The sequence below is a fragment of the Coptis chinensis genome, chromosome 1 (assembly GCF_015680905.1).
Source record: "Coptis chinensis isolate HL-2020 chromosome 1, ASM1568090v1, whole genome shotgun sequence".
Classification (NCBI taxonomy): Eukaryota; Viridiplantae; Streptophyta; class Magnoliopsida; order Ranunculales; family Ranunculaceae; genus Coptis; species Coptis chinensis.
In genome coordinates, this window is record NC_141456.1 from 18,792,357 (window position 1) to 18,810,076 (window position 17,720).

Here is a 17,720-nt window from a genome sequence, read left to right on the forward strand (position 1 = left end):
GAGACCAATATGAGGTTTTAATGTTTTATCATACAGGTCAAGCTTGAATTTTGTTTTCTATATGGGCCTGCTTGACCAGATTGCTTAGTTGGGCTCATGAATTCTACTTGTAACAAACGAAGATTTGGGGTGTGTGTGGGTGAGCCGCCCCAGGCCCCGGCTAGTGTGTGTGCCCTCTGCAGCAATAAATCAAATTACAAAATATATATAAAGGGGCAATATATAAATCCAAAGATGTCTTGGAGGAATCTTCAATGGAACAAGGAACATAGATGCAAGCTTCCATACATTCAAGTTTGCTTGTGGTTGTGAACTGTGAAGCTTCTCTATATATAAAAGATTTAAAATCAAATTGGTTTAAAGAATTAGCTATAAAGATTTGTAAAGTCCAAAATCTTTGTCTTACACTGAAAGAAAACATTAACAATTACATTTATGGTTATTGTTAAATACTAGTGTTGAGAAAATTAGAGGATTACAAACTTAAGAAAATCTACCAAATATTATTGCAGCATGTTGGGATTGTGAATTAACTAAGATACAATCAATAGACCCTTCTCGCCATCAATGTTTTGAATACCTGAATTGCATAAAGACGGGGTTTGGAATCAACAGTATCTCTTGATTTTAAATAGGGTGAACTGGTATTACCCCCCACTAGATGAGCCAATTAAGATTTACCCCATTAGATGAGAAATTAGGGTTTCCCCCCTAAATACACACAAAAAAATTTCGGTCAATCTACTTCGACTTTTTTTTTTTACAGATTTTTAGAGAAGACCCTAATTTCTCATCTAGTGGTGAGAAAATCCTAATTGGCTCATCTAGTGGGGGGTAATACTAGTTAACCCTTTTAAATATAATTGGTAGTTATATCAGCAGCTACATCATATGAATTTATCCAACTATTACCGAAGAAATGGTAACACTGACCTAACAAAAACAAGAAATGGTAAAACAGTTGAACAGACACTTAGGTGACGTGATTTTGTTGCATTTCGCAGAGTGAGATTCACATATCCATAATTTATCTTCTTTGCATTCCTTTAAAAATGTCATGTGTCTTGTTATTTTCAAATCTTATCTCACATTACTTTCATCCACATCTTTCCAGTTGTCTTAACCCTTTATCACATATAACGCCAAGTCGCCAAGCAATGTGATTTAGTGTTCCTACGCAATGATTCAACAATTGACTCTCTGGTTCTATTTCTACATTGTTAGTTAGCAATAAAAGCAATCAATGGTCAGGTTGGTTGGGATATATCACTTTCAGAAGTCATTAGTGATAGTAAGTCATTATAGGTGATGATGAAGTGATGATATGTATTTTTAGTTCTCCAAATACTAGTTTTGGACTTTTGGTATGAAGAAATTCTTATAAATATGATTCTAAAAGCTAGCACTTTGGCAGCATGCCAATGTGATATATAGATCGCTGCAACAACTACTCTTCTCTGTTTTCTTTTTGGTTATTTTTTCAGTTTTTTATCTTAGTAGTACTTCATTTTGTTCCTCTTTTGCAGTTTTGCTCGCTACCCTGCAGAGAATAAATGATAAGGAAGAGACATTCAGAAGAGGTTGATATTCGTTACATCAGGAAGTCCACTCATTATATCGACAAAATTGTAAAGGCCATTAGTAGTATGGTCATCACTAAATTGGTTATGCCTTCACATATGATCGAATCTCGTGCCAAAGTCAGGAGTCAGGACATCGATGTCGACCCCGAAACTTGAAAGTGGCCGAAAAACTCGTTCTGTATGACTGTATCGCATCATTTTGATAGTACCACACTACCACCACTACATAACAGGACTAATATATACAGTTACAGTGTAACACAAATACAACCAAACACTCATCCCTACTGATTTCAGCTTGAAAAGAAAAAGTAAAAGAAAATGACAGAGTTTCATAATACCAACTCACCAAGTACAACCATTGTTCAGAATGTCATCTATGGATGTTGGGTTGAAAATAAAATAAATGAAAAGGCAAACGAGGAAGATGTATATATTATTGAATCTTCCCAGAAAGTTAATGATCTAACCGAAAGTCCAGGACAAGGGTCTACAAGTCCAGACCACTAAATAATTCTTGAAGTATAGATATGATCTTGGTCGTAGACTCGTAGAAACCGTTGTTTTTACAAGTGCCACTATGACAGATTGACAGCATCTTTTCTCCTTGCAAACGTTCGAAGATATTCCATTCGTCCACAGCAGTGCATGCAAATAAAGTAATATCTTCTCATTTAATTTGACACTATTATAAAGTACAGCTCCACCGACACATATCTTTATGTAACAAGACAAAGACAACATTTTTAAAAAAAATTCCCTTGACACATAAGAAAATCTCAGGATTCCATATGTATTAATTGATGAAATGAAGTAATGTATGACTGGACCATGATGACTAATAAACTAGGTAACACCAACGAGATCAAATCAATACTATTCTTGAAATTATCAGGCAATGAGCATGCTGCAAGGAGCGTTATTGCATTATTATTATCATCGATCAATTCATCATCAAATCATTTAGAAGAAAGACAGCGTCAGTTTTTAATGAACGTAAAGCGTAATAAAAGGCTCACGTGCATAACTCCAATGACATTAATGTGCTCCACACCTTTCTTTATTAACTTATTCAACATACCGTTGATTCCACAATCAATGCCATGTTTGAAACTTTGACATATGGCTTCAACTGGTCAACTATTAACTTAACATTCACACTGCTCGACAGATAGTTGACAGTAAGTTGCCTAATTTGTGCACCACGTAATCATCATCATTCTCTTCTACCAGTCTACATTTCTTTCTGTGCACTCTAGTTTGCTCTAATCTCTTTTTCCAAATATTTCAGCTTTTCCTGATACAGTGATCACACTAAGTTTTTCCCAGAGATGTCAGTCAGTACAGTTATGGAAGTTGTTACTGCAGCACACTTGTACTGGTAGTTAATAACGTTCATTTTTTTTTGTACTAAATTTAGCAAACTTAGATTTTAGTTGTTAATTGATTACCAGGTTGATGTTTTTATCACTTTTCTTGGTGTGATGGAGACTTGGAGTGTTCGGAAGTTTGGTTTTTTCTCTTTTAATTTATAAGGCTTCACAAAATGTTCACGGTTCTTCACAAGAAAATTTAGTAGAATATTGAGCTAATGTGGAGTTGGGTTTTTTGTTTTAGATTCTTAATTTTTGTTGTTGTGATTTTCGTTACTTCTTTCTTGCTGAATTGAAGTATTCTGGAGTTGGGCATGGCTTGTTATTAGAAACTTAAACAATGCAATGAAGAAGCCTCAAGTTTTGCTAGCTATGGTACCTTGGATTTTCATTTTATTTCTAGTTCTTCCGTTCTCCTCTGGGCAATTATTATCGTCGGAAAGGCGAATTCTGTTTCGTCTGCAAGAGCTTTTAGAGTATCCATATGCTTTACAAGGATGGACTAATTGGACAAACTTTTGTGATCTTGCTCCATCTTCATCTCTTAAGATCAGTTGTTCAGGTAGCCACATAACTGAGTTAATTGTCATTGGGAATAAGCCTTCAACTTCTCTTAGTCCAAAACCAACTCAAGAAACTTTCAGAGTTTCTCAACAAACACTGTCAGAGAAGTTTTCAATCTATACGTTTTTAACTGTACTTACCAAGCTATCAAGCTTGAAGGTGCTTTCACTAGTGTCTTTGGGGATGTGGGGATCATTGCCCGCGAAGATTAATCGTTTTGATTCACTTCAAGTACTCAATCTAAGCTCGAATTTCATTTATGGTGAGATACCTCCTCAAATTGCAACATTGGAGAACCTTAGAAGTCTAGTTTTGGCTGATAATTTGTTCAAGGGGATGGTTCCTGATCTTAGTACCTTAGCAGTTTTAGAAGAAGTGAATGTAGGTGGGAATTCCTTAGGTCCCAAATTTCCTACCTTGGGAAGCAAGGTTGTGAGTGTTATACTAAGGAACAACTCTTTTAGTTCAGAGATCCCTTCAGAACTCAAGAACTTCTATCAACTGCAGCGGTGGGATGTCTCTTCTAATGGTATTATAGGAACGATTCCGCTTGCCTTGTTTTCTCTACCATCAATCAAGTACATTGATTTAGCTGGAAATGATTTCAGGGGGTCTCTTCCAAGGAATATATCGTGCAGTGATGGCCTCAAGTTTGTTGATCTTTCTGAAAACTTTTTGGTTGGAGACTTACCGAAGTGCATTAGATATAATTCTTCAGACAGGATAATGAAGTATACAGGGAATTGTCTGTCAACTGGCGACTTGAATTATCAACACCCAATCTCCTTCTGCTACGAAAAAGCGTTGGCTGTTAAGCCTCCTATGCAAAACCAGAAGAAACAGTCAGCTAGCAAGAAAGGCGTCACACTTGGTATCATTGGGGCGATTGTAGGAAGTGTGGTGGTGCTGGGATTGGTAGTATTGGTGATTCTTTGGAAGGTGAGAGTAAGGGAAACAAAAAACGATGCTCCTCAGAATTCAGTTGCAGGAAAATCATCTGTTGGCCTCTCACCAAAACTCGTCACTGACGCAAGTAACTCTCTCTCCTAAATCCATTCTCCGCTGTCTCTGCCTAGCTAATTTAATTTCAGTGTATAAAAATAAGTTTTTTGTGATTCTTGTTATTTTGATAGGGAATGTGTCTCCAACCATGATGTTTGGGGCACTTGGGCTCCCACAATATCATGTTTTCAGTTTGGAAGAAATTGAAGAGGCAACAAACAACTTTGACTCGTCGAATTTGATAGGAGAAGGGGCTCAAGGTCAGGTATGGAATTTTGAATTCCCCTTCTTAGTGTGATAATTATTATAATCAGTAAAGATGCTGAAAACGGAACTTTTTTTTTTTTTTTTTTTTTTGATTGGTAAGCCTGTTTTAAATGAGATCAGTAACTCTTTGATGCTGGCGGGGTTCGAACCCTAGACCTTTGGTATCATCACCCAAAGGTTTTACCGAATTTGCTAGTTGGCACCTGCCTGAAAACAGAACATCATTAGAACATTGCAATAATCTGTAGGAAATATGAGGAAAATGATTTATATCCAATCGTTTAGGCAAAGACTAACAACTTGTCCTACACTATAGTGTGCTCTGAACTAGGGAAATGTCATAGATCCAAAAACCTTGATGCGCAGATAATTCTTGAAGTTCACATGAATCTAATCTGCATGCAACTCTTTGGCCGTGGTCCCAGGATAAAATACATTTCAGGTGATAATCCTAAGATTTGGTAAATGACATGTAGAGACCAAGTCCTTCCAGTACAGGTTAGTGTCATTCCTCCAAATTGTCCAGTATAAGCAACCCTGCAACGGATGTTCACAGAAGTGTATTCTTCATATAAGATTATTCACAAATACACTATTTCGGACTGATGAACACCTCCACAAAATTTTAATGTCCCTGACTTATGGGAAGTGTCAAATTCTCAACGAGGAAATCTAATTAAAGAGGTGTGAGCTGCATACTGCTATATTTGTTCCTCACCATTGCTAATCAATTACGTTTTTCAACTGTATGATCCTTTTACCAGCTTTATAAAGGTTGGCTCATAGATGGCACTGCAGTTGTGGTAAGATGTTTGAAACTGAAGCAAAAGCACTCTTCTCAAACCATGGTTAGACAAATGGAAGTGTTATCAAAGCTCCAGCATCAGCATTTGGTTAGCATTCTTGGACACAGTCTCAACACTGATCAGGACCACCCAAATGCAGCTGACACCCTGTTTCTGGTCTTCGAATATGTTTCAAATGGAACCCTAAGGAGTCATCTTACTGGTAAAGCAAATAGGCATGACACATTGTTGAGATCACTAGTTCCAGAGAAGCTACCAAAGTATTTGACTTCCTTTTACATTTTTGTTTTCTAGACTCGAGAAAACGAGATGCACTTAAATGGTCAGAGCGAATGGCTGTTACGATTGGTGTTGCAAGGGGAATCCAGTTCTTGTATTCTGGTGTAACACCTGGTCTGTTTGGGAACAATTTAAAGACAGAGAACATCTTGCTGGACGAGAATGTCAAAGCAAAGATTAAAAACTATAATCTTCCTTTGTCATCTCTGGTGAGTTCAAAGTTCAATTGGATTTGGTTTATTTTCCATCAGTAACATCTAAAAGCTTCAACACATCGAACTGCATTGCATGCATTTAAAGGTTTTTTTTGAACTTCTTCTAGGTAAGTTCAGAAAGCCCTTATAATGGAGAAGACACGCCTGATAATCATCATAAGAGGTATGTGATCTCCCCTGTCTCTGTAATAATTTCCCGCTGTGTTGCTTGTCATGAACTCCAAGAGTAATTAAGAAGCTGGTTATTCATGCTAGTTACTTTCTTATGTAGTTATATGCATACTGCTAAAAATGGTGAGCGGCAAGATGTTTACCAGTTAGGAGTTATTCTACTGGAAGTTATCACGGGTAAACAGATCACATTGCAGAGCGAATTGGACAAGCAAAAAATTCAGGTATCTATAGTCTGCCTTTGCTTGTTTGACAATGGAGAAGAAGTAAACTTTTTTCTTCGAACATTGTCCACACTTCTCATAGTTCAATCATACCTTTTATGACGCAATCAAACTTGTTAAATTGAAGTACGTTTTGGTTCACAGCTAGAGCAGGGGTTACTAGATACCCCATTGGAACTACAAGAATGGGTGGATCCATTTATTTGCGGTACGTTTGCTTACGAATCACTAAGAAATACAGTTGAAGTCGCCCTGAACTGTCTATCGAAGGACCTGAGCCAACGGCCATCAGTAGAAGATGTTCTTTGGAACTTACAGTATTCAGTTCAAGTTCAAGAAGGATGGAGGCCTAGTAGTGCAAGCTTTGGTACACAATTTTAGATACCCAGTTTTAGAACATGCCAAAAAAGCAGTTTATGGGAAATACTAGATATGCAATTCATGCATTACTTTGTTACTGTATAATTCATAACATCTTAATAAACTTATTTTCTTTAGATAAAATATCAACAAGAAATATCAGTGTTATCAACTTTTGAGTCAATATTTTGAGAACAAGGGAGAACAAGGGAGATATTGAAAATTTAGTCAGGAAATGGCTTCAGTAAAAGTTGAGTCAATATCAGTGTTATCAGTGCTATCCGAAATGGCTTCAGTAAAAGTTGAGAACAAGGGAGATATTGAAAATTTAGTCAGGAAAGAATACTTCGGTTTTTTATTGTGCTTGGAGACCTAATTATTGTGAAATACTTCAACTCAAATACTCAATGCCTATTTCCCCAACAGTCTGGAGCCCAAATTATCTTTGGTAAAATTCACAGGACTTCAAAGTTCAGCTCCTGTGCCTCAGATTTTGTTATCTCTATGCCTGGAAGTTTGGATAAAAAAGAGAAGATAAGACACGAGTAAGATAATTGTAGTTGTCTCTATTTTTGCTAGATTTTGGTATTGCGTACTGGGGTCGTTCTTCTGCAACCAATGCAGTGATTTGTAGTATATAAAATTTGTATTACTGATGCAAGACTAAAACTGTGGTTTGTAAACTCTTCATATCATCTGATAAATATTGCGCTTCCTAATTTTCAAGCTAAATTGTTTCAGTGGGTACCATCAGGCAAATCGACTAAATTCTTTCACCAAAATATTCTCTGTCATATAAAAAAAACACAAAAAACATGAAACTGCTTCCCCATTTTAGCTGGAAAGTTCAACTGACAAAAAACGAAATGAAAAGAACAAAAGGATCGCATGTTACCATGTCACTGTGTAAACATTGCATGTCTAACAGTAATCCGTGTGTTATGTACCTAATTATTGGCATTCCACCGTGTTAGATATTTCATAACCGTGTTGGGTATCGATACATCATACATGTACCTGTGTCAAAGCTAGTTTCGTTAATACTCATAAGGATACTTACTGACAAATGAAGAAGAAACAGAAAAGAACCAAAGAGGACATGCATCGAGAAGGTGACAGGATTTTGAAGAAATTGGTACTAGAGTAAGCTATGGAATTAGATTAATTAGTTGGAGACATGTATATATAGGAACAACCAATGGTCCTTCTCCTGCTTCACCCAGCAGCTATACCAGGGGAAAGTTTTACTCATTGCAACTCAGATATTAAAAATGGCAGGATACATATTAAGGAGTATGTACTCAACATATTACATTGTCAAACAAAAAGAATTAAACGTCACTTTAAGTCAGTTGAATTGCTTCTGAAATTGTTAAGAAATAAAAATCATGCTTCTGAATGAATGGCAGAGTTACCTATGCTCATGCTGTTGACGCCACAAATGAGGTTAACAACATACTTTATCACCGACTCTCTTTTAACCATAAAGCTCAAATCCCTAACCCACGAAGTCACTATGTAGAACTACAAGTACTCCTCATTGTTAACATCTCCCCTCACCCGCCTTTATCTCTCCTACACTTCATCTCGTCTTCCAACTTTTCCACCAACTTAGGTGGAAACACCAAACGAGTAGCAAGTTGTATATCTCTCGCTTCTAACGTGTGCCTCTTCCTAGCTTTCAAAGTGGTCCTCCTTCCAATACGCATTAGATGCTTGGCTTCTTCAACCAATACTTCACAAACAATACTCAGAAAGCAACTCAATAGCACAAGCTGCATCCCTAGACAATGTCAAATTACCGTGCTTTGCATGGAGCACACTCAATAGGTATTGGTCAGTTGAATCCTCCACTTCGTCCTCCAAAGGCTCATTCACTCTCTCCAAAGGCTCATCCCCTCTCTGCACAACCCTTGTCCCTGAGCGTGGTTTTCTACATGTACTTGATTCAGGATCTCTTCTAAGAATATTCAATAGGTCATCCTCCTTCAAAGGCGCAGTCACTCTTTGTTCTGTAAATATAAACCCGGTTTCCAATTCATCCTCAAAAGGCTCATTCACAGTCTCCAATGCGTCAATCCCTCTTTGCTCATTCACCCTTAACCCATCGACTTCCAATTTCTCTGCTTCCGATTTCCCTGCCTCCAGTGATGGGCAGACTTCTTTCAAACCAGAAATAACCTACACAGCCAAACGATATTATAAAGGGTTAACTAGTATTACCCCCCTAGATGGTCAATTAGGGTCTCCCCCCAAATACACACAAAAAAAACACGGTCAACCCCATCTAGTAGGGGGAAAATCCTAATTGGCTCATCTAGTGGGGGTAATACTAGTTAACCCTTTATAATATCATTTGGCTGTGTAGGTTATAGTTGACTTATTTTTTGTGTGTACTTGGGGAGACCCTAATTTCCCCATCTAGTAGGGGGGAAATCCTAATTGGCTCATCTAGTGGGGGTAACACTAACTAACCCTATTATAAAACCTGAGGCGAATGACCCGTACACCCACAGCAAACAACCCCACACACAGAAAGTACTCCTTCAAAAGAAAAGTATCACTTATGTGCAACTAAAAACCCGAAGTTATAACTTTAATTGTCTGGGGTTTTGGAGCTTCTTTAGAAAGTTCAAAATCAAAAGAAGCACCCAACAAGGCCCGTACACTAGCAGCCAAAGATTTGGACGTTGCTTCAAAGTCATACCTGCCTTCAAACGCCATAACAATTTTACCACCACCATATGGCATCAGCTGAAATCAAAGATGCAAAGCTTATAAGAACAAGAGATCATAGAAGCAACAACAACAACAACCTTACCTTTTTCGTCATTGCATAATATCCAGCCGCTGTCAGTGAAAAGTTTCCAAGAGGATCGTTTTGAGCTGTCAAATATACAATAAACTTCAGATAACATGTCTACTTCTAGAAACATGGATTGATAGAATAAACAGATTCTGTTCTTCCGGGAGTATAGTTTCTGTTGTTAACTGATTTGTGCAAATACCCTACACTCTACAGCAAGAATTGGACAAATCAAAATACCCATTGGACACTTAACTTACCAATCCAATCTAAATGATCACCACTGGATCCTCCATATCCATACAACAGAGGGCATGAGTACTTTGTCTGGGTCCTGGCTTTCTATGAGACGTGGTGTTTACAAAAACAAACTAGGAACTGTACCATCACCATTCTTCATTTAATATTTCTTTACTTAATTTGACCTTTGAACTAATCTATTCTTATTGGACACCCTTAGGGAATGGACATTAAACTGCCCAATTTGTCACAAAATGCTTTCATGTCTTTCCAATTTATTGCTTCTATTGGGCTTACATTTGGAATGACCTATTCTTGTATTTGCCCTACATATGTTTGGTTGTGCATAATTAAAGTTGAAAAACATATGGTTTAAAAAAATCTCAAAAAATCATTTCAAACGGTTTATACCTGTGTAAATGAACATACAACATTTCAAGTGATCAATGTCAGCTCTATTTATGTCTAGGTCTTCTTTTTGGTGAACTTTCTCTGCTCATTTGGGGAATTAAACCATATTCATAGCAGTAGAATGTTAACCAACAGGGAGGAGAACATCAAAGAAATGAAAATGCGGAGGAACTTAGTTAAAGCATCGTTAGGATAGAAAGAATCAACTTTGAGTACGATTACAAGTAGTATAAAAATGATAAGAATACTAACCCGCATCAAATCAGGCTGCAATTAAAACAATGTCAGGCTTAAAGTCATCAGCTATCGGGATCAATATCCTTTCCCAGATCTCCATATTTGATCACCAAATTTAATACCTTCTAGGAAAACATTTACATTGAAGCCAAATGCATCGCCTTCTCCCCATTCTTCAATTTACCACCTCTTTAGGGTATGACTTGTCCCTACATAAGGATTGAGAACACATTATCTCAACAAGATAATAGGACAACAGGGAAAAATGATAAAGTTACAATGAGTGACTAGGAGAGAAATAGTATACCTACGTACACTAAAATAGAGAATTCTTTTTATCTCCAGAGAAGGCCTTTTGAATACCATTTCCATGATGGATGTCGAAGTCCACTAAAAGCACCTTGTTGATATTATATTCCGGCTGCAATCAACAATCAACTTATTTTTTGTTATTATTTGTTTCAAGTAACCATAAAGCTCCAAAAAGTTACTGCAATAACATAGATATCAATCACCAAAGGAAAAACTTAAATCTACAGCATCAAACTACCACAAATAGTTTGCACCAATAGTGTGTGTGAAGATTCATCTGGTCAATGTGTCACTAAGAAAAAAGCAAGCTATTTACTGGTGGTATATCACACAGAAGACACCAAAATATTGAGGAAGCGCTGGGTGCTGGGGGTCACTATTGAAAGTTATCCTGAGAAATACCTTGGTGTGCCAATTGTACAAGGCAGACTAAAGTATACTACTCTGAGATGCTTTGTGGAAAAAAATAAGAAAAAGAATTACTACATGGGCTGGAAGACAACTATCCTTTCAAGGGAGGGTGACGCTAGTCAAGTCGGTGTTATCAAGCATTCCCTTGTATAATATATCAGTCTGTAAATGGCCACCTAGTCTCATCAATGAAGTGGAGGTGGTTCTGTGAAAATTCTTATGGATTGGTAACCGGATGGGAAATGAAAAACAATAGTAAGCTGGGAGAAATGCTGCAAGCCTTCGGATGTGGGCAGGTTAGGTATAAGAAAATTGAAGGAAGCTAATCTGAGAATGCTAATGAAACTAGCTTTGAAATCATGATGTGGGCAAACTTCATGAGAGCAATTTTTTTTGATAAGAATGAAATCATGATAAAGAATTACAAGGTATCCACTATTTGGTCAGGGGTTAGAAAAGCTCTGAAGATTATGATACCTAGAACTCGATCAATGGAGTGTGGGTAATGGCAAAAGCATAGATTTGTGGAGATCAAATTGGCTAGAACAGAAATCAATACAAGAGTTGTTACGAATTCCCGATGAGCAGCTAAATGGATATAAAGCAAAGGTGTCAAGCATTACTCATCAAGATCAATGGAAACCTAGGTGCATTTTCTTTGGATTCTAGGATCTGTAAACCTAGAAATCCTTGGAACAACACCTAACAGCTTGTACTTTTTCTTATTCATTAACATAACAGAAACTTAACTAGCAAAAACAAAAAACAAAAATAGATATATTACCATACTCAGAAGAAATTGAGTCCCAACCACTATATTGTTGAGGATGCAGAATCCCATTGGCTTATCATGTTCAGCATGATGACCGGGAAGCCTAACAATGGCCATCCCGGAGTTAAGCCTCCCAAGTTCAACCTCCTCACACACCTATGAAAATACATCATACGTTCATACACAAGGTTAATTCATAGTACCAATAAATCTTAAAATATGATACCGTTGGAAAAACTCATAAACTAGCTTATTTTTTTATTAAAGAAATTTCAGTAAAATTTTAGAAATGTCGATTCGTATTTCTGTCTCAACTCTCAGCAATGTATATATGGATTACTCAATAGACGTATAGTTCAAGAGTAGCATTATCGGGCATAAGAGCTCCTTTCTCAGTAATGCTTTCTCTCTCTGGCACAAAACTTCAGGTACCATTAATAGGCCTGAAACTATCACGCAGTTTTGCACTTTTTAACAAGTTCCAGACCTAGAAAGTTTGGCCCCTTTATAAAATGGAATTTGTGCAGGAAAGTTTACGAATGTGTGACTGAAACTAGTCAAAATTGATGTTCACCAAATTAATTGATTCAAATTATTGCAAAAAACGTTTGAAAAAAAAAATACTCCTGTCTCCTTGCAATCGCATATTGAAATTTATGATAGAAAGTTGTTTTAGTCCGTTTTACCCTCAGAAGCCATGAACACTTTTGGTTTTGGGATGTCATCCCACAAGGGGGTGGTGAAAACCTGTAATAATAAGAGCATTAAAATAATTTTCACCTCCTTTTTGTTCAAATCCGAGTGCCCAATGCAGAGGTGAAAACGAGGGTGACTATTTTTCTAAATCATTACCAGGATGAAACCTTCAACCGAGATAGTGGCTGATTTGATAATTTTGGACGGGATGTTGGATTTCGTCTCGTGTGTTTGTTTTTCGGACGGAATGTTTCATTCCATCTCACATGATTTTTCAATTTTTTTTTCGTTTTTTTTAAAAAAATTTTTTTTTAGACGGGATGTTTCATTCCGTCCGGAGCGTTTTTTCAATTTTTACGTCCAGACGGAATCTAACATCCCGTCCGAGATTATTTTTTACCTTTGCATTGGGCAGCTTCATCTTGCTTTTCACCAAAACTGTGATAAGAGGGGGAAATACTACCTACGTGGAGGTGATAAGAGGGAGAAAATATTGACTTGCATTGGGAATACTCTAATGTGTCCATTTTCTACTCTCAAAAGTGAATCAAGACCGATGATGTGAAAGAGGAAAAGAAAATAGATGACCTGTTCTATACCCCTCCTCCCTCTGGACATTTTAATTACAACTCAGTAAATCTCCGAGAAGAATCCTTAGAATTGAGTATCCTACAGTTCAACTCCTATATATAACATATGATGAGAACATCTAGATAATAAAAGGGGTCTCTCTCATCTGCAACACACACTCTCTCTCCTCTTGTACTTGTGATGTTGACAAACACATTGATAGTTGCCCGTTAGATTCTCTTCACGATACGTACTGACGATTGTTGACAGTTAGATTCAACCCAACAAAAATGAAAACCTGGTAGTCATTTAAACTAGTAGAATTACCTATTGTGGGAATGAGGGAGTAGCAATTTATTGCTCTGCTATCAGCAACTATTTTGTAGTTTTTGTTGTACGTACATGAAACAACGTTGACCTCGATTTTTGTGCCAAACTATAAAAGTTTTTACAAACCTCCAAAGATTCAGTTTTTTTACTTCATCTTCTTGATTATCCTATCTTTCGTGATTTTGGTAAGATTTTTTATAAAGGACAAAAACACAAATCTTGATAATTTAGATTTCAATATAAATAACAAGAATTCTAATTAACACTAAGTGGGTGTTTGGATCTCATTTTTTCAAAAAATCAATTTTTCTCAAAAAATATTTTTCTGAAAAAATATTTATTCTAAAAACAATTTTTAAATAAACATGTTTTGTTGAGATTTTTTCTTAAAAACTATTTTATCAAATTAGTAAATTTCATAATATTTCTCGAAATATCTTAGCATATCTCGGCATTTTTTTACTAATGGGCAATCCATATGTCTTTGGAACTAGATGAGAAAGTGAGAAGAAAAAACTATTTTTAACTTGAAAAACAAGTTTTTGCTATTTATCATAAAACATGTTTTTTGGATCAATAAATATTTTTTGGGTGAAAAACTACTTTCTACAAAAATAGAGACCAAACATGTTTATTTTTTCAAAAAAACGTTTTTGCACTAATAAATATTTATTTACAATAAATAAATAGGATCCAAACACCCCAAATCAATTTGAAATTATACCTTCATTACTCTTCCAGTAGCATAATATGAGGAATAATCTGTAGTTTCAGGACTAAAAAATATTGAATTAAAATACTTAGCTAAAACATTTAAGCTATCTTGATCCGTAGTCTTCAAACCCTTAACCATGGCAATGTGGTATGCTGAGTGAACTTGGCCAAGAACGTCACCACCATAATCCACTACACCAAAATAAGCAATTAGCAACGGCTAAAAAGCGTTACTATTATTTTTTGCAACGCTTATAATGCATTACAAATTTGGCGTGGGTAAAGTGTTGCAAATATTTGTAACGATTAGATACCGTTGCAATTTCTAATTACTAACGGTTAAAAAGCGTTGCTGATTTAGAGTTTGTAACGGTCTATAACTGTTACTAATGTGTTGATACCTTGCCCCATTTTAGGGAGACTACCTGAACATGCAAAAAACAACCCTCCTATATATGCAAAACAACAAATATCATATCTTAGTTCATAGCTGAACTAATTCACGGCTTATTGCATTTTCTTACAATTTTAGTAAATAGTTAAAAGAAACATATACAAGTAAAAGGTTGAAACATATCAGACACATTTTGAACACGTATACATCTATCCACAAATTGTTGGTTGTTAAGCTCTCGACAAATACTTGTTAACCGACCAGGCTTTTCTTCCCAATCTTCTATAGTAAAATCGACGTGGCTTAGCATGAATTTGTCATAGAAGAGACCCACTTTTGCTTTACTGGTGGAATCCATTACAGAACAGAAGAGAAACATTTGAGGATTAGGGTTTTGGGTTGTTTAAAAATGAGAGTGAGTGATTGAAAATGAAATTAAAATTGAGTTGATGATATTATTAGGGTCGCGGTATTGACACCCCACTTTATTACTAACCATCATAAAAAAAATGTCCACAACAAGGAGTTACTACGAAAAGGTAATGCCCACAACAAGTAGTCGCAGCGAGATGGCAAATCCATGGAAGGTTGTTGCCGTGAGTCCTTTTTATTAATTTTTTTTTATAGCGGCCACCGCAAAAAAAGTCAGTTGCTGCGAGATGGTTGTGTTCACCAAAATAGAGTCTTTACTTGTATTAATTACCAAAACTCTTCTTCATCAACTTAATCACAAAATTTTCTTAGAGCGTATGAATTTTTTTGCCGCGAGATAACAAGACTATGCCTCGATTGTATATATTTTTTTCCATAGATTTGGTGTTGTTCTTGGAGCATATGAAGAACCTCTAAAGAAGAAGATGAGGTATATGTATGTCGTGTGTGTTTAAAATTTGAAGTGAAAAAAAAAATAACAAAAAAATGCTCCGCGACAACTCGAATGTGGGATATCGCTGCAACCCGAAGCCGTAGATTGTGGGATCTCGCAGCAATCCGATGCCGTGGAATGTGAAATCTCGCGGCAACTTACTGTTGTAGAACTATTGGGTATGTGGGGTGTAAAAGAACATATAGAGAATAACCATATTCATATAACATTTTGCTAAAGGGTGCCAATCCCATAAAGTGGGGTGTCAATAACGTGACTCCTTATTTTCACCTAGGTGGACACAAGTCAACCTTATTATGTCCGTTTGACAGTGTCATTTTTCTTTTAATGTGTTATTACTATAGTACTAGTAAATGGGCACGCGCGTTGCGCCTGCAACACTAAAAATGGATAAAACTTGCATGATTAAGTTCAACTAATGGAAGAAAATATTTTGGCTTAATCGTATGTCTGAAAGTAGCCTACAACACTGAGAATGGAAAAAACTTGCATGATTAAGTTCAACCAATGGGAGAAAATGTTTTGGCTTAATCGTATGTCTAAAAGTAGCCTAAATTGAACTTAAAATTTCATTGCTTAATGGCTGTATCCATCTAATCTACAGTTGTGATCCAAAATATTTGGATTTCCTATAATGTCAATTACACAAAATAAAAAGGCAATATTAATTAATTTGAAGCATGCAAACTGCAAAAAAACCCCATGTATTTGTCGTTCATAAGCTATAGTTTGTATACAGATAGATTAAACCTCAGTTATTTAATTAAACATTAGAGAGTAGTACATTTGGAATGTCAATTGATTGATCGAACAATTGACTTTTAAGAATAGGTTTTTACTTAGCAACAACAGTAAAGATACGACAACTTATGTAGAAACAAACTTACAACAACCAAATACACCAGTACACCACCATCATATTCAATGGGATTTAAACATCACAATGTACAAAAGAAGCCTCTGACCTGTGAAGCGGCAATTGAACTCAAAAGAGAACTCTGAATAGAAGTCATATTGATCTTGTTCGGCTTTCTGAATTTAGAAATGACCGGTCCTGGAATTGACGCATGAGATTATCGTACGATTTTCAACAGCCAACTATCTATCCTACACTTGCTAAGTGCATGTTTTCCAATGAATAATTATCCTCTTTGAATTTGAAATACATCATTTTTATTCTGATTTTGAGGTTTGATCAACAACACTTCGAAGATGGACCATATTCCTGTCTGGTTAACTTACAATATTTTCCTATAATTCTTTTATGGTTGGATGATCTAATAATTCATGGTATGTCCTCTCTATATGAATTATCTAACGTTAAAGGAACATATTAGACAAAAAAAATCGAGTGGGGCAGTGAAATAATGTACCTTCTAGTTAACATCAGAGTGCCTGCTACATGCATTGTTCCCATTCTAATGTTCTAAAGAGGTAACCCACATATCATGCCTCTGCCCATCGTTGACCTCAATTTTAATGGAACATTCCCTGCCACAATATTCAAACTAACTATAATAAGAATCACATTTATCCAAAAGCAAAAACGAAGAATCAATATTGATCAAATTGCAGACGGGAAAAGATATTCTACACACAAAAGTATGACTATTCATTTTGGGAAATATGTACGTTGTAACAATATGTTGTTAAGAAAACTTTGAAAGGAACAATTTCACACTGTCGTTAATGAAAACTTTTAGGTATGATAAAGAAAAACTAAAGGAAAAAAGTAAATAAAAGCTTTAGCCGTTATGCACACGCAATTCGCATCTCAGACTCTAGTCTATCCTAAAAATATGATAACTTCTTGGACCGGAAATCCAACAAATATTTGAGCATTTAATATATATATAAGGATGAGTGAATAACTCATACCTATTGCAAGTTTCTCTTTGTCAAATTAAAGTATCAGTACAAATTACGCGATGATTAGTAAGACAATGAATAGAGGAAGAATAAAAACATAGAAAGAGGAACTCACATAATCTTGAGAGAACCCAAAAAATGACATTTGTAATAGAAACCAACTCCACCAAATTCCAATCAAATTTGTGTAAAATGCATTACAGTCAAATATTTTGGAACTAAAAGATT

The 17,720-nt window shown here is 36.0% G+C and overlaps 1 protein-coding gene and 1 long non-coding RNA gene across 3 annotated transcripts; one reads left to right on the forward strand and one right to left on the reverse strand.

Moving 5' to 3' along the window:
• The first annotated feature begins 2,697 nt into the window (after positions 1-2,697).
• On the forward strand, positions 2,698-7,001 carry LOC147522686 (putative LRR receptor-like serine/threonine-protein kinase At1g14390). Its single transcript, XM_086594727.1, has 7 exons — positions 2,698-4,553; positions 4,654-4,787; positions 5,554-5,797; positions 5,890-6,083; positions 6,197-6,252; positions 6,361-6,484; positions 6,629-7,001. Exons 1-7 carry the CDS (start codon positions 3,302-3,304, stop codon positions 6,863-6,865), a joined length of 2,241 nt encoding a protein of 746 aa, XP_086450853.1. The 5' UTR covers positions 2,698-3,301; the 3' UTR covers positions 6,866-7,001.
• Positions 7,002-8,153: 1,152 nt separating this feature from the next.
• Positions 8,154-10,055, reverse strand: LOC147522687 (uncharacterized). 2 transcript variants are annotated; one of them, XR_015214004.1, is made up of 4 exons: positions 9,911-10,055; positions 9,666-9,730; positions 9,552-9,598; positions 8,154-9,025 (listed from the first exon to the last, which is right to left on the reverse strand). It is a non-coding gene; the product is annotated as an uncharacterized LOC147522687 (long non-coding RNA). The 2 variants fall into 2 exon arrangements; XR_015213999.1 differs by lacking the exon at positions 8,154-9,025 and having other exon boundaries at positions 9,132-9,598; positions 9,911-10,039.
• Positions 10,056-17,720: the final 7,665 nt, after the last annotated feature.